Source organism: Tursiops truncatus, chromosome 6, assembly GCF_011762595.2.
Source record: "Tursiops truncatus isolate mTurTru1 chromosome 6, mTurTru1.mat.Y, whole genome shotgun sequence".
Lineage (NCBI taxonomy): Eukaryota > Metazoa > Chordata > Mammalia > Artiodactyla > Delphinidae > Tursiops > Tursiops truncatus.
In genome coordinates this window covers 104,502,819-104,527,073 of record NC_047039.1, presented here as the reverse complement: position 1 = coordinate 104,527,073, position 24,255 = coordinate 104,502,819, and the positions used below count along the sequence as shown (strand labels likewise).

General features: G+C 53.7%; 1 protein-coding gene across 1 annotated transcript; it reads right to left on the bottom strand.

The window, feature by feature from the left end:
- Window positions 1-2,374: 2,374 nt before the first annotated feature.
- Window positions 2,375-22,347, bottom strand: LHX2 (LIM homeobox 2). Its single transcript, XM_033858575.2, has 5 exons — window positions 21,621-22,347; window positions 19,882-20,084; window positions 18,515-18,918; window positions 12,668-12,873; window positions 2,375-3,438 (listed from the first exon to the last, which is right to left on the bottom strand). The coding sequence occupies exons 1-5, from the start codon at window positions 21,738-21,740 to the stop codon at window positions 3,151-3,153; spliced, it is 1,221 nt and encodes a 406-aa protein (XP_033714466.1). The 5' UTR covers window positions 21,741-22,347; the 3' UTR covers window positions 2,375-3,150.
- Between the last annotated feature and the right edge of the window lie 1,908 nt (window positions 22,348-24,255).

The following is a 24,255-nucleotide window of genomic DNA, read 5'->3' as shown; positions in this document are numbered from 1 at the left end:
CTCTTAACCTGGATCCCTGTCTCTTGTCTCTCTGCCTCTTCACTGCTCTGTGGCTGTTCTCTCTCTTTCCATCTCTCTTTCCCAGTCCACTGCGGATCCGCCTCTCTGCCCTGTATCTTTGTCCCCATTGTCATCTCTCTCTGTCTCTGCGTCTGTGCACATCTTTGTCATTGTCCCTTTCTGCCTGTGTCTCACTCTTTCTCTGCCTCTCTCCCCATCTCCCCGTCTCTGTCACTCTCTCTGAGTGTCTCATTCTGTGTGTGGTGCTCTCAGTCTGGACTCAGGGGAGAGCAGTGCCTTCTCCACAGCACCCCCCATCCCTGGCCCAACAGCAGGCCCTGCTTCCAAAGTTGCTCCCATGTAGAGGGCAGGGGACCCCTGGGCATCATTCCAGGGCCTGCTCCCTCTGGGTGGCAGTGCTGACAGACAAGATAGGGATCGGACTCAGGTCTGTCCAGGCCTGAGCAAGGAGCACAGCCGGGTTATGTGGGGGCATCTGGGTGCCTGCAAATGTTTGCACGTGTGCAATCTGGGTTTGTATGCGGGTCTCCCTGTGTGGGGTGCTCTGGGTGTCTGTCTGGATAGATCTGTGAGCGTCTGGGCCTGTTTATGTCTATCTGCTAGATTTCTGCACGTGCGTCTTTGTGTGGGGCTGTCTGGGTGTGAGCACATTAGCCTGTGGGTCTATCCATCCATTAGAGCCTCAAGAGTGTGCCTGTGTCTGTGGGTCCCTGGGAGTACCTGGAGTCGGGCTATATCTGTGTGGCTGTCCACGGGCCAGGCCCTCTGCTTGCATTCTCTTACCTAGTCATCAAGGAGGTGTAGATTCTGTTACCCTATTTGACAGATAGAAAAGTTGAGGCTCTTAACCCACATGCTTGGATGTGTGACTACGAATGTGTCTGCTTGAGGTTGAGAGCTTGGCATCTGGAGACAGACCTGGTTCAAACCCTGGCTCCTCCACCACTAGCTGCCTGACCCCAGGCAAGGTGGTTAATCTTGGGCAATCCTGACTTCATTCAGCAAAAATGTATCAATCAAAACCAGATAAAACTAATCCATGGTGCTACAAGTCAGAATAGGAGCTACCTTGGGAGGGGTTGACAGGGAGGGGGCCCAAGGGAGACTTCGGGGTGCTGTAAATGTCCTGTATCTTGATCTGGGTGGTGGTTACATGGGTGTGTTCATTTGGAAAACAGCAATCAAGCTGTTCATTTCAGAAATGTGCCCTTTATGCACATTATACATCAATATAAAAGTTTACAAAAAATTTATTGAGCTCCTACTATTTGCCAGGCATTAAATTGCAATAGAAACAATAGTGCTGTGTGTGTGTGTGTTTAACATTTCAGAAAGTGAGTCGCTTCAGGCTTTACGTACTTTCAACCCATTCCTGCCCTACTCCCTTTCCCCACATGGTCCCAATCATGATGGCAGGAGGAGGAAGGGAGAGGGACCACAGTCCTGGGCTGGATTGCTGCCCTGCCCAACCTTGCCTGGCTGTGTTCTCCTCAAAGCAGCTATGATTTTCCCTCTGGGTTTTCAAATTGGTGGGCACTGTGGGGCATTTTGCTAGACGACGGCTGGCATTCGATCAAGCTGGTAACAGAGTACTCTGCAGTAGGTCTCAGGGCAAGAAAGGAGAGGTATAAGATGCTCAGTGGACAGACGTCACACCTGCTTGATGCATCCAGCAATGACAGGCAGTGCCTGGATACACACATTCCTGCTCTCCACCTGCAAGGTCCTGACGTGTCACTTGTCATTCCATAAAATATATTGAGCTCCTACATGCCAGGCCCTCTGCTGGGCCCCGCAACACACCTCACTTCACCCTCACTACAACTGTCATATAAAGGTCATGACTGTCACCTTCCAGCTGAGGAAACTGGGGCCTGGAGAGGTGAAATGACTTCCTTCAGCTCACGCTGCTCCACAGTAGAGATTCCAACCTCATTCTGCCTGGCTCTCAACCTCCATCCTCTCTGGATGCATCTTTTCTCTGGGCTTCTGAGGTTACCTGAAGCTTTAGTAAAGGAACCAAATTCATTTGGTTTTGCCCTCTTGGAAGATTTTGAAATTTTGTGTCTTATATTAGGAAAACTTGAGCTTATGCTGCCCTTTGGTGACAGCGTTCACTCCTCATGGGGAAAGGCCTCCCTCATTGCCTGACATACCCTTCCAGCCCAGGGAAGAGCAGAAGAGGCAAGTGTAATGACCTTTGAGCTTTGTCAAAGGATCCAGCAGGGCATGCTTATTTAATATTTGAAAGAACACATGCATGAATGAATGGTATTTTGCTTACATGCTCCCCACTTAGCACACGTGCTAAGATGATCTCTTGTCTGTCTCTGCCTCCACTCTAAATTCCTTAAGGGCAGGGACTGTGTCTACTTCATCTCTGGATCCCAACAAGCAGCCCAAAGTCTGGCACAAAAGAGGGTCCTCGCAAATATTATAAATTATTATAAATAGGGGAAGACCTTGGAATTGATCTCTGGGCTTCAGTAAGACTCTTAAGTCCTGTGAACTCGGCACACCTCTGAACAGCAGTGGCACCAGCTAGTTTCAGTAAGTGGTTTTATTACTGGTTAGATTTTACAAATTCTGATATTTGAACAGACTTCCACCTTAAAATTCTAAAACAACAAAGCGACTGTTGGAGGGGGTTTGATTTTTTTCCTTTTTTTTTTTTCTTTTTTAGGACTATTCAAAGTAACAAACTTTTTTTTTTTTTTTTTTTTACATTTTTGCTCTGGTCATAAATATACAGAGAGAAAAAGAGGGAGAGAAAAATGAACAAGTCATCCAAAGTATGGAGATAAAACAGTATTCCTAAGGCACGTGGCAGTCTTTGAAAATACAGAAGCTCTAGCCAACTTAAATTATTTGTTGTTTTTCCTCGCTCAGTCCACAAAACTGTACAGTGACACAAATGTTGTGTTGCAGATAGATCTTCCAAGTAATTCCAGTCCACACCGCTGTGTCTGCAAGGGGCGTAGTTATTTTCTTCCTCATTTTCCAGGCGAGATCCTAAAATGTGGTTAGTTAGTTGCTCAAAGCCTCTATTTTAAAATACACTTGGAATTCAACTAAAGATAATTTCTTTTTTAAAGAAATTGTGGGGCGGGGGCGGGGGGCCGAGAATCATTAGAAAAGGTTGGTAAGAGTCGTTTGCGAGGGGCTGTGAGGCTCGTGGCCCTCCAGGTTGCCAGGCACAGAAGTTAAGACGGATGTCACAGTCGGCAGGGTGGGGCTAGTCAAGTCTGTGAGGGTGGTGGGCGTGCTGGAGGGGCTGAGCGAAGCGTTGGACAGCTCCGACGCCGGTCCTGACGGCGTCCCCGTCTGCAGCGCCGCCTCCGTCGACTTGTCCACGCCAGTGTTTTCCTGCCGTAAAAGGTTGCGCCTGAACTTGGCCCGGGCGTTCTGAAACCAGACCTGCGTGGGGGAGAGGGAAGGGCTGGTCAGAGGAAGGCGGGCAGGACGAGGAGAAGAAGGGCAGAGCATGCCTCCGGACTGTTTAACTCAGAGATGCCAATCGGTGTTCTGCCGGAATGGGGGTGGGGGGGTGGGGGAGCTGTGTATTAAAAAGTTGAGCTGGCAATATTTTGTTTTGTATTTTTATTGTTAATACAATAAAAATGTCCTTTCCTCGAATTGCCTCTTACTGGGTTTCCCCTTCTGTTAGAAGTTTCTCAAATATTGTAGCCACTAGCCACATGTGGCCACCCAGCACTTGAAATGTGGCTAGCCCCAAGACGGCTGGTCTATAGGTGAGAACCACATCAGATCTGAAGGAAGTAGAATATCTCGATGGTAATTTTTATTTTGATTACATGTTGAAATGACAATATATTGGACATATTGGGCCAAACAGGATATATCCTTAAAATTAATTTTACAGGTTTCTTTTTGCTTTTTTAATGTGGCTACTGGACAGTTTTCAATGTAAAATTACATATGTGGCTCACATAGCATTTCTATTCTGCTCTGGGAGATTCACACAAACCGAATCTCGATCATTTTCCACCATGGTTGAGAGGTTCGTTTTTTTGGCAGTCGCCTTTAAGCGGGCAAGAGATCCCACAAATTCTTGTGGGTACCATTTTTCAAGTTTTTCATGGCAAGTCTGGGAAATACCAGAACGATGTAAAGAACACACAGGAATCAGTCAATAAAGAGTTACTAAGAGGAAGAGAAAGACGCAGCTCCTAATCCCTGCCGCTATCTGCTGGAGAAGCCGCCAGCATCCTGGACCACTGGGTTTCAGGTCTCAGGGCGGAGTGGACAGAATGGGAAGAGCTGCCCGATGAAAGATTCCCTCTCCCGACCTGCCATGTCCCAGTATCCTTTACGAGGGAGGTGGGGTGGGGGGCCCAGTTACTGAGCTCTGTGTGAAAAGAATGCCCAAGAGAGAGAATAAGGGTTTGCTTTCATTTTCCCTTGAGCACCGACACACGCACACATTCGCACCCAGACCACTGCACACAAGCCTGTACACACGAAGCATCGACACTTATCTACACAGCACCCCCCAGCCAGTATGCCCACCCATCGAACTGCACAGAGAGATCCCGCTGTACCCCGAGGTCCTCAAAGTACTTTGGGAGAAGCCAAGAAAATCTGGGGGGAGGAGAGTTGGGGGATGGGGTGGGAGGTTGTATCTCCCAGAGAAAAAAGCCCAAAGGGCAGGGCCCCTTCCCTTCCCTTTGCGTGAAGAAAACGCTCGCCGGAAGCCTCCCGGTAAAACAGAGGGCCTTGGGGAACTGAACAGATTCTAGGGTGTCCAGCTGCGTCCTTCCAGGTGCGCCTGCATCTCCTGTCTTCCCAGTGTCTCAGACAGGGATCGGAAGGGCCAGCCCTCGGCCCCACCCTCCCCTGGGGACCACCCCAGCTCCAGGGGCCTGTGGCCTCAAACCCTCTTTTTGGTGGCCTGATATAACTTGCGCTCAATTAAAAAGCACAGCCTTTAGAATCCTGGAGTCAGGAGGGAGATGCAGACCCTGTGAAGTTGGGAAACAAAGCTCTCTCCCGCTGGCCTTTCCAGGAAGAAAGCACATTTTCCCTGGCCTTTGCCCAAAGCAAGCCCATCACCTCTTCTGGGGGCTTGCAAATAAGTACAGTGCTTCTAAGACCAGCCTCGACAGGCACTTCTTGCGATGGGGGCTCCTTCCCTGCCCGGCCTGCAGGAATCTACAGAGGTGGGACTCTGTGTCCGTCTGGCCCAGAGAATGACCGACGGAGAAAATGATGGAGAAAGCCCCCAGACACCCTCAGAGAGAAGAGGCGACTTCCCCAAAGTAACACTGCAGATTGGGGATGAGGAAGCCTGGAGCTGTGACACTCTTGCCACCGTCCTGTCCTGAGCATGTGTGGCCCTGTGAGCGTCCTGTGGGCCTGACTCTCCAAGTGGTAGCAGGAGCGGGAAGCCCCGGGGGCAGTGCATCGCCCATCGGTCCGGGGCTCCAAGCCCTTGGGAAGGGCTGGAACAGTTAGTTGCTGGCTGTTTGCTATTTCTCTGGCATTGCCCCTAACAGAGGTTTGTAAACAATGACACCATCTTCCACAACTGCCTTCTCTGCTTTACCGAATCTGAGGCGCTGGGAATCAGGTGGATGAAAGTCAACAACTCAACTAAAAGCCATCTGCTGCGGGGGTTTGTGTGGAGTTTGTTTCTCACCTTAAGCCAGGCTTCACCAGAATTCTCCTGGGTATTTCAAAAAAAATCCCCTCCCAAGAGGTTGTTGGGACAGGGACCTTGTCTAAGTCATCTTTATATCCCTGGGGATATGGCAGAGGGACTGGCAAAGATTAAGAATCAGTCACGTGCATTGAGTTAATAGTAATACTAACAGATAACATTTACAGACCTCTTCATGCCGGGCACCCAGCCATCCTCTAACATGCACGGTCACAGGTTATCTTAGGCCAAGTAGGGAGGTACTATCATTATCCCCACTTTATAGATTTAAAACCAGAGAGGCTTGGAGAGGCAAAGTCACTTGCCCAAGGTCACACAGAGGCCAAACTGAGATTAAGATCCAGGATTATCTGCCATAAAAAGTCCATGCTTTCCCTACCACATGATCCGGTGTGAGTCAGTGAATAAATGAATGAATGAATGAATGAGTGAATAAACACAGAAGCAACTATGATGTTGTGGAAAGAGCACAGGCTGTAGCTTCCAGCTCTGGTTCTGCCACTGACCAATCAAGTGACCCCTGCTAGTCCCTTACCTCTGGGTCTGCCTGAGTTTCCCTACCTGTACAACAAGGGAGTTGGACCACACCACATGATCTCTGTGGCCTCTTGGAGTGCTGACAGGCTGCGATTCTCTGGCAGCTGCAACAAGGAAGATGATCTGCTCTACCCACCCATCTTCTTAAACTGACAGCCCTCTCTCTTCATCTCCAGGGAGTGCCTCAGTCAGGTGCCCAGGGGATCCCCAGTAGGTCCTGGGTGGAGGAGGAAGCCCACATGGTTACATGGCTCCTCCTCAGACACCCCCTGGCCCTGAAGGCTGAGCTTTGCCTCACAAATCCCCTTCCCCAGGATTCCTTCATCAAGGAGACCAGGAGGGTCAGTGGGAAACCCACTCTGCCCCACAGATCCCCTCCAGGGCCACTAAGGAAACCAGCCAAAATACAAACGCTTCAAGACCAAAAATGTCCACTGGCGGTTTCTTTTTATGACATCAAAACCAATGGCTGCATCCAAAGCATCTGACCAGACGGGACAAGTGGAAGTCACCACACAGCCACTCCACGCAGTCGCAGAGGAAATGCCTTGTGACGAATGTTATGTGAGGAAAAAAAAGGATAACAAAATGACATCCTCTGGTATTGCAACTTCATAAAGCAAATAATAACGACCAATATTATTCACTCAGAAGGCAACGTCTAAGCAACGTTCTAAGGATTTTACACATATGAACTCCTGTTAGTGCCTTACAAGGTCAGCACTGATATTATCATCAGGTGAGGAGACTGAGGCCCAGAGCCCAGCCAAAGACACAGAGATGAGATGTGCATCCCAGCAAGCTGGGCCCACGCCCCTACCCACTACTTAACTTCCAAACTGCACACCTGGATTACTGGTTTCCTGTGTCTTCATGTGGGTAACTTTCCCCCCTAGTTTTCTAACCTGCCTGTATGGTGGTTCTATTATTTTATAAACTTTAAAGAAAGTTTTCTTTAAAGAATAAAAAATAATGAGCAGTGGACTGGATATCAGGACCCCTTAGGTCCAGTTCCAGGGCTACAACTACTTTGCTCTGGGGCCTTGAACAAGTCGCTCCACCTCTCTGGGCTTCAGTTTCCTCTCTTCTAAACGGAGAGATTTGGGCCAAATCACCTATGAAATTCCATCCAACTTCAACCATCCGTGACTAGATCAAACACTCTGTACAGCCCTGTGCAAATGACATGCAGAACAATGCTCACTCTCCCCATTTTACGGGTGGGGAAGCCGAGGCTCAATGAACTGAAGTCCTAGTTTAAACCTCACCTCCTCAGGGAAGCCACTCCTGACCACCTCCCTCCCCAGGTCAGGTCCCCGTGTTTATGCTCTCGTTGCACTCCTAGATTTTTCCATCCTAGCACTTCTTCTATTTTATTTTTGTCAAGAGTTAAATAAGGGTTCTGTGGCCAAATACACTTGGGAAATGTTGGACTAGACAAAGCTGAATCTCTTCAAGATTTCTCAATGCCTGTATTAATGCCAGTGTGCTCTGATCTCTAAGAGAAGGATGCAGTCAACCTTTGGCATTTCCCAAACTTATTTGGCCCTGGAATCATTTAAAGGTATTTTTACTATGAGATATTTCAAATATACAGAAAAATACAGAGGTCAATCTTATCACCATTTTAATTATTTATAAAGTACCTTGCTGGACATTGTCTCCCCTGTGGACTGTACATTCCAGCCGGGCCTGTTCATTGCCAGGGTCATCACTGAATCCTCAGTACCTCATGCCCCGCCCAGAACACGGCAGGTCAGTGTATTTGTTGAAGTGAGTGAATGGAGGAAAGCTAGTGTCCTCAGTTCTTGAGCTCTCACATAGGCTAATGATGACTAACTGGTCATCTGAAGAATGCTTTTAAACTGCTGGTTGTTAAAATGTATTTTCCTTCAAAGTCACACTGGGAACCCCTAAGGAGACGTTCACCCATCCAAATCCATCAGCTCACCAGCCCCTTCCCCAGCCTAGGGCACCTTAATATTCTGCCTTCCTAATCCTTCCCCAGGAAGGAAGAGAGGCAATGCAGAGGCGCATGGATGTGCTGAGCAATGCTCTCCAAGAACTGGTAAAGCTTAATGTCTTAATGGACTTCGGTCCAAGGAGCCATTCTGTCTCCCGGTCACCTTGCCCACTGGTGACAAGTGAGTACTGTGATTGTCATGCTGCTGCTTCTGGTGACAATTCTGAGCACTTTTTACACCCCTAGGGCTTTACAACAGAATTCCTGCTTTCCTACCAAGACATGGCATCTATGACTCACTCCTCCCCTTGTCCCCCATCTGTCCTGCTGCATTCGGCAGCTACATCCAAGGGGAGGGGGCGCTGAGAATCCCAATCCCTACACTGTGCCATATTGGAAAGAGCTGTGGAATCAAACCAATCTGGGCTTGACCCCTCCCATCACTTATTAGCTGTGAGCCTCACTTATTAGCTGTGAGCCTTATTAGCTGTGAGCCTCAGTGCAAGGGTTTTAGCCTCTCTGAACCTCAGTTTCCTCATCTGCAAAATGAAGATAATTAAAATTTCTAAATGTGTGCAAAAGGGGATGGTAGACTGAACCTTACTAGGTAAATGTGTATGAAATTAATATTTTTGAGTCCCTCATATACACTTTATAAATTACACTTTATGTCATCTTATTTACTCCTTGCAACCACCTAGTGAAGCACTGTTATCATCCTCATTTCATAGCTGAAGCTTAGAGAGGTTAAGTCACTCGCTCATAACCGGGGCCTGCCACACACACACACACACACACACACACACACACGCACGCACACACGCCCCTACCTCATCCACTTCTGCGAACTCAGCCTCAACCTCAACCTGCCCTGCCCTTCAGACTCTCTCCACAGGGTCGAGGTGGACCACAACCTGCAGGGGGCACCCGAGGCCTAGCACAATTAAGCTTGTGTAGCCAGTGATGAGAAGCCATTTCATGGGCACCTACTTTGTCTACTTTGTACCAGCAGGCACCATGCTGGAGCCTTCCCATTCATTGTCTCAATCCTCAGGAATCCTCAAGGTACAAGCTATTATCATCTCCACTTCAAAGACAAGGAATTGGGCTCTGAGAGGAGAAGTTAAAGTGCCCAAATCACATTGTTGTTATGTCAGAAAGGACTTTAATCTCTATGTTACCTTCCAAAGCCACACCACCAGCTGCTTCGCCCCAAACTGCCCCCATCCCATCTCCCCTAGCTGGCCCATCAGTAGTCAGAACACCTGGGAGAGAGCCCCACCCTGTCAATGCCTGGCTCCTGTGTCCTCAAGTAAATCACTTCACCTCACTAGTTCTTAAGCTTCTCATCTGTAAAATGGGCAGGAAAATATTAAGGTAAGGAAGACGAGTGGCTGGAAAAACAAGGCTTTGCAAACTGCTGCATAATCATGAGCTGCTGTGCTGTTAGGGAATACTAAGCATTTGTGCAGGAGATTGGGAGGTCTGGGAGGAGGGAGAACAGGGGTCTGATGTGTCCTGTGGGTATGACTGCCCTCACCCCAACAACGTACAGGCCATAAACGATACTCACACTCAGAGGCTGTCACTGCTGGGTTGGCTTAGAGGAGAAAGGGCAAGGCCCACTGATCAGACGCGCCTGGATTTGGATCCAGCTCTGCTACCTACCAGCAAAGTGTGACTTGGGGCAAGTGGAAATCATTTGGGTCTCAGTGTTCTCCCATCTGTACAGTGGAGGAGAAGGGATCATGATGCCTGATAGCGAGGACTCAATGAGCAAGTGTACTTCATGAGTCTTTCAACACATAGTAGAGCACTCAAACATTTATTGATTAGTGCTTCTATCAGTGATTCTCTCTCTCAACTAGTCCCATGCCCTGGCTTTTCTGAGTCCCCATGGTGGAGAGGGCATGCAGGTGTGAACAGCCCTGGCTCAGGATTCTAGGGGAGGAAGAGCAAGTCTAGACCCAGGTCACACAGATGAGCCCTTCCTCACATACAGGGTAGGTAATTGGTTTCTCCCCTGGTCTCCCATAGAAACTCCCTCCCGACTGATCACACTATGGGGAAACTGATTGTGGGTCTGTCTCGACACCTAATAGGTGAACTTCTTCAGGGCTAGGACTGTGGTTCATTCACCTCTGTGTCCCCAGGGCCTGGTGCCAATAGCTATTTGGTCAGATGAAAGAATGAGAGATAACTATGCTGGAAATCCAATGTGTTCCTAAATCAAGCTTCCTGCCTTACAGAGGCCAGCAGAGATCAGCTCCCCACCCCAGATTCAGACCCAACCATGGACATTTACTCTTTGTTTCACTTAATCTGGATAATTGGCGAGGTATGTGCCCTAATGGTGCCCATTTTACAGATGAGAAAGCTATGGCTCAGAGAGGGTAACTAATTTGTGCAAGACACACTGCCAGTGAGTAGACGGGCAGAACGGAACCCAGCTCTGCCTGACTTCAAGTCCCTGTTCCTGCCCCTGCCTGCTCTTAGGGCTTTTTTCACGGATCCCTTTTCCCCCACCAACTCACCATAAGGGCATCTAGAGAGAGGAAGGACTACTAACCAGAGAAAAGGCAGCAACCACAGATCCTGCGTCCAAATTCGCCCAGGGCTGAGGAACAGAGGGGGCGCCAAGAAGAGTCGCCCGACCTAATCCCCAAAAGGAAAAGTCGGAGGAAAACGGGCCAGCGGGATCTGAGACCCCAAGGGGCCGCCTCTTCTAGTGCCCTGGTCAGAGGGACCTTGGGCAAAACGGATCCCAAACAGGAGGGGCGGGGCCTGCGGGGAACTCCAGGGCGGGGGGCGGGCCCAGAGAGGCGCATCGGCGTCTCATTGGCGGGTCCTCAGCTCCCTCCGCTACGTCACTGAGACCGCGCGAGACCAAGCTGCGCCAGACCCATCGCGTTGCGCCTGGCCGGCAGCCGGGAGCCTGGGCGCCCGGACTCCAGGCTTCCCGGAGATCTGCGGACCCTCGCCCGCGTCACAGTCCCATCCCGCCACCAATGTCACCTCCAAAATGCTTTCTTAAAAGTTCTAACAGACTCGCAAGAAAGCTTAGGGTGGCTTCACAGCCTTCGGTGTCGTCACCATCACCCTCACCCACTCGGTGTCGCCACCCACCCCCGGGCCCTCAGTCCTCAAAGACTTAGGGCTAGGGGGTCGGTCGCACTGGCCTGCCCTCAGATTCCAGCACCACTCCTCCTGCTGTGGGACCACAGTCAACTCACTTCATCTCTCGATTTTCTTACCCAAAAATGTGCATTGTTATCCCTACAGTCACACGTTCTGAGGAATAAATTGGTTAAACTAGCTATAAAGGGAGCTATTCTCCCACCTTATCATTGTACAGATGTGGAAACTGAAGTCCAACCACCAGAATAATTGTTTATACTAGTTAATATCAGTCAACTGATTATTCTAGTTAATGTTATCCTAGCTACCATCCACTGAGCGGTTGTCAGCTACTGTGATGGGCACTTACATTATCTCAATTGCTCCTCCAATAAGCCTTCAGTGTAATTTCTTGTGCCCATTTCACATACAAGGAAACTGAGGCTCAGAGGAGTTAGGTGACTTGCCCAGGACCATGAAATGAGTAAGAGGAGGAGCTGAAGATTTTAAAAGTGGTGACCCAAGGCTCTGCCACAAGTTTGGGTCATACAGGCAGCTGGGATACCTGTATCCCCAAATGGGGTTCTTAACATTTTGGGGGTGGTGGACAGACCCTTAGGGTATCTGGTGAAAGCTCTGGATTCTCTCTATCAAGAAAGCACCCTCACATACAAGTGCAATGCTGCTTGTTTTCAGAGGCACCCATCTACTTCCACCCAGGGGATCTGCCCTAATCCCTCTCCCTTACAAACCTTGCTTCTGGGAGAGTCTGAGAAGCAACAAAGAAACAGAAGGTAAATCTAGAGAGAAACAGGAGAGAGAGAGAGAAAGAGAGAGAGAGAGAGAAACTAGAGAGAGCAAGTGAGGAACAAGAAGCAGAAGGAGCAAATGGCTAACAGCAGGTGCCTTGGACGGGCATCCTGGTTTAAGGGGCCAAGGTTGCCGGTGGGGGTGTGGGGGGAAGCTCTGGTTTAACTGAAATGCTTGAACCTTTTACAACATGAGCATATTTGAGTGTCACTTGGGTAATAAATAGCAACTAAGAATTGCTTACAAGAAAGAAAAGAGACTGAGTGTGTAGACAAAGAGGACAGAGGGACACACAGACACAAAACAGAAACACTGAGGGACAAAACTTGAAGGAGAGAAGACAAAGTTAGAATGGAAAAAAAAAAAGATTGAAATACAGCTAGAGATAGACTGAAGAGATGGAGAAAGAGAACAGAGAAAGATAAAGAGATAGGCGGACATAGAGCGGAAGGTCCTTCCAAGGCCCACGGCCACTGTGGGATTCCACCCCAGGTCCTGACGCCACAGATGCCCCCACCCCTAGCCCCGGCCTGGCTGACCTGGAGGACCCGCTTGGTGAGGCCCGTCTTTTGCGCGAGCTGCTTCAAGTCCTTGGCGTCGGGGTTGTGGTTAATGGCAAAGTAAGACTTCATGGTCCGAAGCTGGTGGTGCTTGAAGGAGGTGCGCATGCGCTTCGTCTTCTGGCTGCTCGGGTACGGCTGGTCGCGGTCCAGGTGCTCCGCATCGTTCTCGTTGCAGCTCAGGGCTGTGGAAGGAACGCAGAGGCAGCAGGTGAACCTCCTGGCCCGGACCCCCACAACACTGCTAAGTCCACACCCACCCCACGCTTCGCCAAATGTTTCTAGCCTCAGAACCACACGGTGGGTGCTGCACCCTGGTGAGGTGGAGATATTATCCCATTTTATAGATTTATAGGGGAGTTTGAGGTTGAGAGCCATCTACCCAGGGTCATTCAGCTAGGAAATGCTAGATTCAAACCCAGCTCTAGGAGAATCCAAAAACCATTCTGAGCCATCATGTTACAATAATAATAGTAATAATAACAACAGCTACAACTTGTCAATGACATTCAACTCCACAAGATGTGCTAAAGGGCTTTACATGCACATTTTCATCCTCAAAACAACCCTTTGAGCCAAGCATTATTTCCCCCTTTTTACAGATATTGAAACTGAGGCTCCCGAAAGGGAAGTCACTTGACTGCAGAAGCAGGCCCATGATCTCCCCGTTTCTCCCTGCACTCCCTAAGGAGGAATGCAGTCTCCAGTCTCCCCTGACCCTTCCCCCCACACAGTGTCTCGGGCAGGCACCTGGAAGTCACAGGCTTCAACTCACTTTCCATACTCTCCACTCACTTTCAGTTCTCCCTCATCAGTTCCTACAACCAAAGGTACTGGCACGATCCCTTAGCCCTGGGCCGCGGGCACTGGGTCGAAGGTTGGAAATTGTATTTTGTAGCTTAATCCTCACCACTGCCCTATGAGGCAGCTGTTTCCCAGTTTGACAAATGAGGTGATTGAGGCAGGGAGGTAAAGCTATCTTTGGAAATCTCATGGAGTGGCAGAGTTCTAACCAAAAGGGAAGGAAGCTGGAGGAAGAAATGAACATGTATGCCACACCCAGGGTATGCCTTTGGCTCTACATACATGGGCGGAGGGGGGCTTCACTACTGCTCCAAGGGGTGGCTACTGCTATTCACCCCATTTTAGAGATGAGGAAGCTAATGCTAAGGAAAATAAAGCCACACCATTGGTTATGGCTGAGCCTAGATTCAACACTGCAGTGCTTGCCTCCTTGCTGTTTCTTTCCCCTACACCATAAAGGCAGGCAAAGATGAAGCATGACTCTTTGGGGAGCCCGTCCCCATCCAGAAGGGGCCCAGCTGGGCCTGCCAATGCCTGGAAGGCACCGGGGTGGGGGACAGGGATGGAAAACTTGGGCCTCAGGAAGTTGCTTAGCAACCTGGTGGCTGATGGGGACACGCAGGACCCCTCTCCAAGATCCCCTCAATACATCCTGAGCCATTCCACACATAAGGCTTACTTTGGGGAATGCCTCATAAGAGATTAATTCATTCCCCCTAAAGTGGGCAACTGGGAATATATCTCCTGTCTCATCACGTGCCCATAATAGAGCTGCAGATTTAGCAAATAAAAATACAGATTGTCCAGTTAAATTTGAATTTCAGATAAACAATAAAAATTTTTTTAGTATGATGTCTCAAATATTGCATGGGACATACCTGTACTGAAAACTGCTTTGCTGTTTGCCTAAAATTCAAATATTGCATGGCATACACTCATACTAAAAAATTATTCATTGTTTATTTAAAATTCAAATGTTGTATGGGATACACTTACACTAAAAAAATTTACTTGTCGTTTACCCAAAATTCAGATTTAACTGGGAGTCCTGCATTTTATCTGGCAATACTACCTCAGAAGTACTCCTGCTCTCCTGGTGACCTACTCCTCCCCTGTCCAAGTGAGGAGTGGTCCCTTACAGAAAAATTTCACAAGATGCTGGTCTTGTCCCTAACCTAGGAGTTGTCAGCAAGTGGCTACACCTCCTAAGGGCTCCTCCCATAGGCACCCAGGCACCCAAGTCCTCCAGCCAGGCTACTCCCACTGAGAGTGCTCAGAGTGAAGAACGAGGATCCAGCAATTTAAAGGGGATCACAGAATGACTCCGAATGGGATCCATGGAAACTGCCCTGCCCCCACTGTGGGGAGCAACCCTCTTCTTGCCCCTAGTCCCCAGCTCCACGGGAGGGGGGGGCAGGCCTCCCCACAGGGGATCTCTGGGCCCATTCCTCCGCCCAGCCCCTGCCTGGGCCTTGCTGCTGTTAATGAGCTCCATGGGGACCCTGGCGCCCCACGAACCCAAGGGACGTGCCCTGAGTGAGGCCTAGATGGGGGGAGGTGGTTGGGGGAGGGAGAAAGAAAGGGCAGAGAAAGGAAAGAAAGGGACAGATGTAGAAAGACAGAGAGAATGGAGAGAAAAGGAGAGATGGTAGGGAGGGAAAATGGACAGAGCCAGGAAAAAAGAGAGAAGAGGCAGAGGAAAAGAAAGCAGTGGATATGGAGAGAACCAGAGAGAACCAGCTACAAAGACAGAAAGAAACCAGGAGAGACACAGAGAGAGCCTGAGGGGACAGCAAGGCCCGGAAATAGTAGGGATGTTGTGTGGTGGAGGGTCCAGGCCACGGAACTGAATCCCAGGTCTCAGGGAGACTGGGTCCCTGCGGGGTGGCTTTTTCGAAGCTGTTACAGGCTGGGGAGCGGTGAAAAGGGGAAAGGGAGAAAAGGAGAGGAGGGCAGAAAAGGAGTCGGCCCAAGGCAGGGAGGCCGAGGCCGGCCAGCGGCTGGGGCAGGGGGCTGCGCTGGGGGCAAAGAGGCTGTTGAGCCCAGATTTGGTCGGTGCCCCAAGCCCCGCACTCTCGCCCCCAGCTCCCCAGAAGGATCACGGTTCCCCAGGATTGGGTCCAGGGAGGAGCAAGGGGATGAGGGGAGGGGGAGGACCAAGCTTTCGCTCTCCTTTTTTTTTTTCCTCTCAATTAGGCCGATTCAATGGAGCTAAAGAGCTCGTAAAATCATGAATAATTTACTCGTGATCTGTTATTAACCCATCGGGTTTCGAGCTCTTGTCGCTGGGACTGAACCTGTAATCAAATCTGACTTCGCCTCATTTTACTAAAGACTAGATTGTAGGTTCAATTGTCTAAATAATGGATTGGAATCAAATCAGTAATTACGCCGCCAGGCACACACACACACACACACAGAAAGCTGGGGCTGGGGGAGGCCCGGGCATCCGGCCGGTCCGCGCGGGACTCCCGTGGCCGCGGCGCGCAAACCCGGGCGCAAAGCGTGCGGCCCGGGCCCCTCACGGGCTCCGGCAGCCTTGTCCGCGACCCCGGCCGGCGGGCAGCCACGCTCTGGGGTGGGATAGGTTTCAGTTCCGCCTCTGGGACCTGGGCTGCGCTCTCGGACCAGAGGGGCAGCCAGAGGAGGACCGCCGCGGTCATCGCCCCGGAAGGACTTTCCGACCCTGCGGCCCCGCCGCTCTGACTGCCCTTCCCCGAGCGAAGGGCCGGGCGCACCGACGGCGCCCCCTCGCCACTCCGCCCGAGCTCACCGCGCTGTAGTGAGGTGCCGCCGCTCCTCCACCGGACTGTCCCCCACAGCGATGGGCTTTGCAGGGGGTCCGTGTGGCTGGGCCCCTGGGTGCGGGACACTCACACAAACAAGCTCGAGTCCTCACAGTCAGAATCACGCACACACGCACACACACACTTGCCCGGACACACGTCCGAAATCTCACCCTCCACCGGGCCCTCTTTCCAGTCCCAGCGGCCCCGCGGCCCACACTGCGGCCATTTCTCTCCTGCCAGCGCCGGGAGGGGAGGGAGGGGGACAGCAGCCAGACCAGGGGAGGCCTGGCCGGGCTGGAGCAGCGAGGGAGGCTCCCCCTTTTCCCAACCTAGTCCCGGGAGCCCCGAGTAAGCGCGCCGCAAAGCCACCGGCGGCACGCAGTGCGCGGTTAAGCCCGGGCCAAGGCCAGAGACGTGAGCGTCGGGAGAGAAAGAGACAGGAACAGAGAAACGGGAGACGCACGCAGAGAGAGAAAGTGGCGCCTAGAGAGCCGAAAGGAAAAAAAAAGGAAGACAGGGACCAGAGAGAAAATGACGAGATGGCATGCGTGGGGAAGTCTCGTAGAGGTGCCAGCTCCTCTGAAACTCAGCCTCCAGCCACATCTTGCTCGGTGCGGCGCGGCCTCGCCAGGGAGGGCGGCGGAGCAGCAAAAAGCACAAATACACCTCGGTACCTCCTACCTTTCAGTTGCGAACCCGGTTGCGAACCTGTCTGCCCGGGAAAACATAATCCCGCTCCCAACCACCACGCGCCCTGTGGCCCAGCCCGCCTGCTGTTCCTACTGGAGGCCGACCCCACTTGATAAATAGACCGGCCTTGTTTTGGGGGACCTGATCTGGACTCCGTGTGGTCTATTCAGGGTGGTGGGTGACGAGGGATGGAAGTTTTGGAGAGCCGCATCTCTGGTAGAGCCTTCAACAAATATTAAATCCACCTCGCAGACCTGGCCGCAGCCCCCTCACCATTTACCAGACTGGGGGCTGTATTTTCCTCCCAGCTCCGCACACCAAGACACACATGCCCCACGATCACCCAACAAGCAACTTCGTTGGAGCGAACAGGGGATCCCCACCCGCCTCCCATCCCACCCCCCGCCCGCCCCCCGCCCCGAGCCAGCTCAGATTTTTAAAAATCAAAATAATCCTGACTTCTTCCCCACCACAGCCCTCTCCGCACAGTTCAGGGTTTTTGTTTTGTTTTGTTTCCACTTGTGCATTGGACTAAGGGGAAAAGGAGAAAGAAAACAAAGTCTCCGAATCCAATTCTGTCGCAGACGAAATAAAGAAAGTAATTGCAAATAAACTCTATCAAGTTCAGAAGCCCAGGGAGTCATAAACCTTTCCCGGCCGTGCAGACTTCGGGCAGATGTTAATGGTTCAATTTGCCGGGCCTCAGAACCCCCGCAGCTGTCCTGAGCGTGGAGGGACGCGAGAGGGGGCAGAGCCTCTCCCGGAACAACCCGGGGTTCAAAGATGCCGGAAATGCGAAACAAGTCCTCCACCCTACCCCGGCGCAAGGCCAGGCCTACTGGGTCCCAACCCGGGGCGCCGACTTTGGAGGGTCGCGGCTCTCATCCCAGCGCCCCGCTGTCACCCGGAACTCGGAGGAAGAGCCCCGGGGGGAAACCGAGACCTGGCAGAGCAGGAGGATTGGGTGGGACACTACGACCCACTTTTTCTCAAAGGCTCCTGGGCCCAAGTTTCCCGAGCCTGCCGCACTCAGGACACTTCGCATGACCCCGGCTGCAGGCCAGGCCAAGCTCGGTGCCCGAGGCCACAGCCAGTGCTTTCTCTTGGGACCCCCGCCGCTCTGCTTCGCTCATCCATCGCCCCAGATCCTCTCCCTCAGCCACGCCAACCTAGAGCCTGTTTGGTGTCGGCTCTGCCTTGTTTTCTCTATCCTTGCACTTTCTGCACAGCAAAGTGGGTAAAAGGCCCAAACCAAAAAGCTGTTTCTAAAAAATTTCTCAGCGACATGGTCCTGCACCCAGAGCATCAGGACCATTAATGCACCCTCTCCTCCCGCTCCAGCCGAGAGCGCAAGGGCTGGAGCCCAGGGAGCTAATGTCCCTTCTGCCAGGTCGTCCGGTGGGCCTGGGGAAGCTAAAGGCTGGAGTACCCAGAGTGCTATAAGTATACATGTATAAGACACTGAAATTCACTCGGCTCTTGGCCGCTGACGCAGTGCACTTTCCCTCAACCCGTCGGGGCGCTCGGGGCGCCTCGCACTCACCAGCGTTGTAGGCCGCCAGGTCCGCCCCGGGCCCGGGGCTCTTGCGCTTCCTCGGCCGCCCCTTCTGCACCGTGCCCACGCCATTGTAGTAGGGAAGACCCAGAGGGTTGGCCCCGGCTGCACCCAACCCCGCGCTCTTGGCCGCGGCAGCTGCCGCCGCTGCGGCTGCCACATCCGCGTGGTTGAAGTGCGCGGTGTACTCGCCCTGCAGCAGCGCCTCGAAGTGCAAGCGGCAGTAGACCAGGCTGTCCTTCATGCCGAAGTGGTCTCCCGTGGTCAGCATCTTGTTACACGTAGTGCACGTGAAGCAGTTGAGGTGATAAACCAAGTCCCGAGCTCGCATCACCATCTCCGAGGCCGAGATGCCTAGGTGGCAGCGGGCGCAGCGCTGCACAGAGAACCGCCTGTAGGGACCATCGAGGGAGGGACTGTGGGGACACACGGTTGGGTACCCCCCCATATCCCTCCTCCAAGTGCCATTGCTGCCACTGGCGGAACTCCACTCCTCAAGACTGGCAACCAGGTCTTAACTTGGAGGATGGGGGGAAGATGGAACTAGATTTTGGCCCAGGTCTGGTCCTACCCTGAAATATAGTTTCCCTTAACCATTTTCGTGCCTACAAAGACTTTACCCAGAGTCTGAGCAAGCCCTAGGAAAGCCTTTGCTCGGGAGTAAGGGGAACTTCCCAGTTACCCCTTCCTCAACCTCTAATCCTGCCCTCCACAGCAGTGCCTGGGCATCCTACAGACGTTTGTAATTTGTAAGAAACACAGAGACAGAGAGAGAGAGACAGACAGACAGACAGAGAGAAAGGGAGAGGAAGAAAGAAAGAAAGAGGGAGAGAGAATAAGCAGACCTAACCCTAAACCCAGAGAGGAGAACCAAGGAACCTGGAGTCTGTTAGTGATTCCCGTTCTTCAGTCCTGGCCAGTTTTCACTCCCATCTCCAGGAAAGACCCGGAAATGCACCCAATCCCCCAGCTCTCCCTCCAACTTTGTTCCACACCAGCCTAGACTGCCTGGGTTTGGGGGGGGGGGGGTGCCTGTTTCTGTTCCCTCTAGTTGACCCAAGAAACTTCAAAGGGAGAAGGGTGCAAGGACCCCCAACCTGAGCTTATTTTTGGTCCAAGCTAAGAAGAGGACACTTTCTGCTTTTCTCTGGGTCCCTACACTTCGCAGATCTTTCCAAGATTTCCCTCAAATTGCTGTTTAAAAAGGATGTCAACCAATTTGTACTGGCTTGGAGAAGGGAGGACCTAGGCAGGGAACCCTCCCTTGGGACTGGAGGGAAGGCAACCAGAGAAGATTGCATCTGAGATGAGGGGTCCTGGGTGCCCAGGGCAGTGGGTCCCGAGGTGGGGGCTACCTGTAGTAGTCTTCCTTGCAGTAGATGCTTCCATCCTTGCTGAAACAGGTGAGCTCCGACTCCAGGTTGAGCTTGCACTCGCAGCACTTGAGGCAGCGCATGTGCCACTGTTTGTCCACCGCCAGCAGGTAGTAGCGGTCGGAGATCTTGCCCCCGCAGCCGGCGCAGAGCGCAGCGCGGTCACTGCTGATGGACGGCATGGTCTGCGGAGGGAGGGAGGCGCGAGTCCGCAGCGCCTGCGTCAGCCTGCGACCCCGCCGCCACGCCACGGGGAACCGGGCACCTGCAGCTCCCTCCGAGGCTCCAGCTAGCCCTAAACGCGGGGGTGGGGGTGGGGTGCCTGCCAGGGTGTGCGGTGCTCTTCCTGCACCCCAAAAGGCCCATATCCAGGGGGCTCAGGACCCAGGCCCGCCCATGCAGCCCAAGCCGGCCACAGGCCCAGGACCGGCTGCTGGCCTGGATAGATCTTCCTCCTTACTTCTCCCCCTTCCTGTCCCCTCTGCTCTTTTCCCAGAAAGGCTCATGCTGTGTTTGGGGACTGGGGGCAGCAGTGGCTACTTCAGCCAAGCCCTCCAAAAGCTTCCCCCGAACTGTTTCTTAAAGGAGCCACTCTGCTGGGTCCCAGGAAAAGGGGTAAGATGACCATTAAAAGTCACCCTCCACACAGACTCCTCTCCAGAGACTCGGTGGAGCTCCTGGCCCCGAATCCCAGTGATCTCTGGATCCTTAAGCCGAAGGTTCAGGCCAGGGCAAATCGCGGGGCAACCTCTGCCCCTCCACCACCTCTGCCACATTGTCTGGGGCCCTCTTGGGTCCTGGGAGATGGTGAGTGGGGTGCATGGGCACCCTCAAAGTCTCTGAGCGCAGGATAGGCCCAATCCAAATCCTCTCCTAACCAAACTGACAGGCTGAGAGGGTTTAACTGGGGAAGAAGAGCTCAGAAGCAGAGGCACGGGGGCTGCTGCTCTTGCTTTCCAAGCAGAGAAGCTTCGCTCGTGCTCCCCACCTCCTTGGCCTCTAAAGGTCACTTCTGGGCCCGGCTTGGGCAGCGTCTGCTCATCGGGCCCCCAGGGAGGTCTGAGGCAAGGAACTGGCTATTTGGGGCTGGGCTGGTGGAGCCAGGTGTGGAGATCCGAACGGACTCTCCTTCCACAAGAGCCAGGCCAGAGCCTGAACTCCCGGCCCTAACCGAGCCAAGTCGGGCCAGCCAGGAGGCCCAAGATGCGAACAACGAAAAGCCCTAGCCTAGAAGACTTCGACCCCTGAAACTGCGCTGGGACGGGAACCCCGATTGCCAGGAGGCGGGGAGAGGCCCAAGTCGGCTGGATCCCCAGTGCTGCCGGTTTGTTCGCCTTCCCCGCGCCGCAGGCGGCGCCGCCAGCAGCCAGAGCCGAGTGGTGGAGGAGAGCGAAGGGCTGGCGACCAAAGAGCCCGTTGAAGTGAGAAGAGAGCCATCGGGCCGCGGGTAGGACTTCGCTCCCACTTCGGGAGAAATGCTCTCTTCCACCCTCAGCGTCTGAAATTTCGGTTTCAACCTTGTTTCCCTCCTCCGCCAGCAGCCGGGTTTCCCCTGAGCCGGGAGCTACGGGCCTTGCATCCTGTCCGCGGAGCCCCAGCGTCCAGTCCCGTGCGGCACGAAGGACGCTCCCCAAATTGCCCCCAAACTTAGGAGAGCAGAGGAGCAGACCGAGCCGGTCCCGTCCCAGCTTTTGGCCCCGACCCCGCAGCTGTGCGCCTACCGTCTCCGTGTCGCCGCGGTCGATGGCGGAGCTGATGGCGGGAGCCTCGCTCTTGGCCCTGCGGTCCATCTCGTCGATGACCCCGTGCACCTCGGGGCCCGACAGACTGTGGAACAGCATCGCGGCGGGACCGGCGGGGCCGGGGGCGCGGCTCCTCCGCGGGAGGGCTTGCCCCCCGCCTCAGCTGCCTGGCGCTCCCCGCGCTAACGGGCCCGGTGCATAGCCACCGCGGCCCCGGCCCCGCCCGAGCTCGGCTGTGCCCCCAGGCCGGGCTCCGGGCCCCGGGCGCCCGCGGGCCAGGACGCCTCCCGCCGAGGAGCGGGGGCAGCTACATCGCGGGGCGCCTGGTCGGCGGCGCCAAAGCCAGGGTCACAAGGGCACGGGGCGGGTGGGGGGGTGGGTACGGGAGGGGGCGAGAGACCAGGGCAGAGGTCAGCGCCCGCCGCGGGCGCTTTCACGCCGCGGGCATCGCCCGCCCGTCTTCGGCGCCCCCGGCGCAAAGCAGGAGCGCAAACTCTGCCCGAGGCTGCGACGGCTGCGGTCGGGGCTCACCCGGGAGCGACTAGGTGCCCGCGGCCGCCCAGCTGCCTGGACCGCTCCCCTCCCCGGGATGTGCCCCCAGCCCAAGGCAACCCGCCTAGGCGCTGGGTCGGCTACTGAAGTAGGGGTTTCTCGGAAGCCGGCGAGCGGAGCAGAGACACCGGGAGAATTGAAGAGGAGGAGGAGGAAGAGGAGGAGGAGGAGGAGGAGGAGGAGGAGGAGGAGGAGGAGGAGGTGGAGGAGGAGGAGGAGGAGGAGGAGGAGGAGGAGGAGGAGGAGGAGGAGGAGGTGGAGGAGGTGGAGGAGGAGGAGGAGGTGGAGGAGGAGAAAAGAGGAGGAGGAGCAGAGTGGGAGGAGGAGCCGCCGGCCGCGGGCCCAGCCGCGCGCAATGCTCTCCAAGAGCGCGCCGAGCCCAGCCCCGGCTCTGCAGTCCGCGCCAGCCAAGCGTCCGCGCCTTTTCTACAGCCGCGCCTGACATCACGTCCTGCTGCCGCGCCATTGGCCGCCCGGCACCCCGGGCCCTGGCAGCGCGTGCTCCGGGAAGGCGGGAGACCCGAGAGGGAGGGGAGCAGCTAGAGGAGGAGAGGAGCGACGAGATGGTGGGAGCTGGTGGGCGAGGCTGGAGGGCGGGGGCGGGAGGGAGGAGGGAGAGCGCGGGGTTTAGAGTTTTAAGCTACAAACAGTTTCCTGCGATTGCTTCGGGAAGGAAATTTAAACCCTCTTTCCCCGCCGTCTCCATCCTATGAAGGCGCAGCCGCCAGAGGATGCTTGAGGAGGTCTCACTCTGGTCTCCCGTCGGCCCGGAGCCGCCCCTCGGGCACCGGCTGGGGAGGCCTGGGAAGGCAGGCCTTGGAGCAGAGCTGGGAGAGCCTTGGGCCGCTTGCCGCCGAGTTCTGCCTTCGGCCCAGGCTCCGCGCCGCGGGCTGCCGACTGCCGCGCAGGACTCCCGCGGACCCGACTGAGCCAGAGAGGCAAGAACCGGTGGGAGCTGTGGCTCCTGGGGAGTGGGGCCAGCCAGCTTATCCTCCCTTCAAGTGAGCTAGGGCCCAATTAATGGTCCAGCATGCAGCTCCTCGCTCTTCCCAGTCTCTCTCCAGCCTGGAAGAGTGGGTGCGAGCATGGCTGTAGGAACTAGGAAAGGCATGGGTTCGGATCCTAGTTTTGCCATTTACTTGCAGTGTAACCTTAGGCAAGTGACTTAACTTCCCTAAGCCTGTTTCTGATCTTTAAGTGAGGGACAGGAAAGCCCTCTCCACTTGGATGTGATGAGTGAAAGAGATCACGGCTGTAAAATGCCTGGAACATAGTAGGCACTAAGCAAATTCTTTCATCACTTCCTTTTCCCTCTCCCCCCTTTAAAAACTTTCCCACTCCGAGCTACATTAGGCATCAGTGAGGTTCTCAAAAACCCCAGGCCCATTCTCTGTCCGCTGGGTGCCTCATGCCACAGACCCAGTTACTGAAGGGCATCCATCCTGCCTCCTGGCAGCACCACTTCTCCACCAACCTGGCCTGCCGCCTAAATCCCAACTGCCACCCCAACCCCCAGACTTTAGGCTCAACCAAGGATCTCTTGGGAGCGATACCCGGGTGTGTGGTGAAGCGGGATTTAGGAAATAAAAGGTGATTGTAGAGAAAAACTGAATGAGCTAGTCAGTTATAGGGTCCCATCTCCTGGCTCTGCTTTGGAGGCGGGTTAGTGTGAAGTGACTTGATTGCCAACAGGAGGTAAGGGGCTAGCCAGGATCTGTGTAGTTTATCTTACAGGGCATAGAATTGAGGCAGCACAAAATCATACTTTACACAAATCTTATATAAGTTTCAGGCATAAATATACGTGTGCTTGTAACGTCCAAGCACAGTCATGCTCATGTGTGCAAATGCACACGTTCATCTTTGTTGGCAAAAACACGGCCAGCAGGAATGTAGAGCTAGCACGTGCACTGCCAGTATAAGTGTACAGTGCCAGGCAGGAGGGTGCATCTATATACTGGAAACTTGCACAGTTACATGTACAGTTGCACACTCAGGCGACTCTACCTAGATCCCTGCGAAAGATTCTCCGAGGCCACACGATTCTCTGAGGCCATGTTTT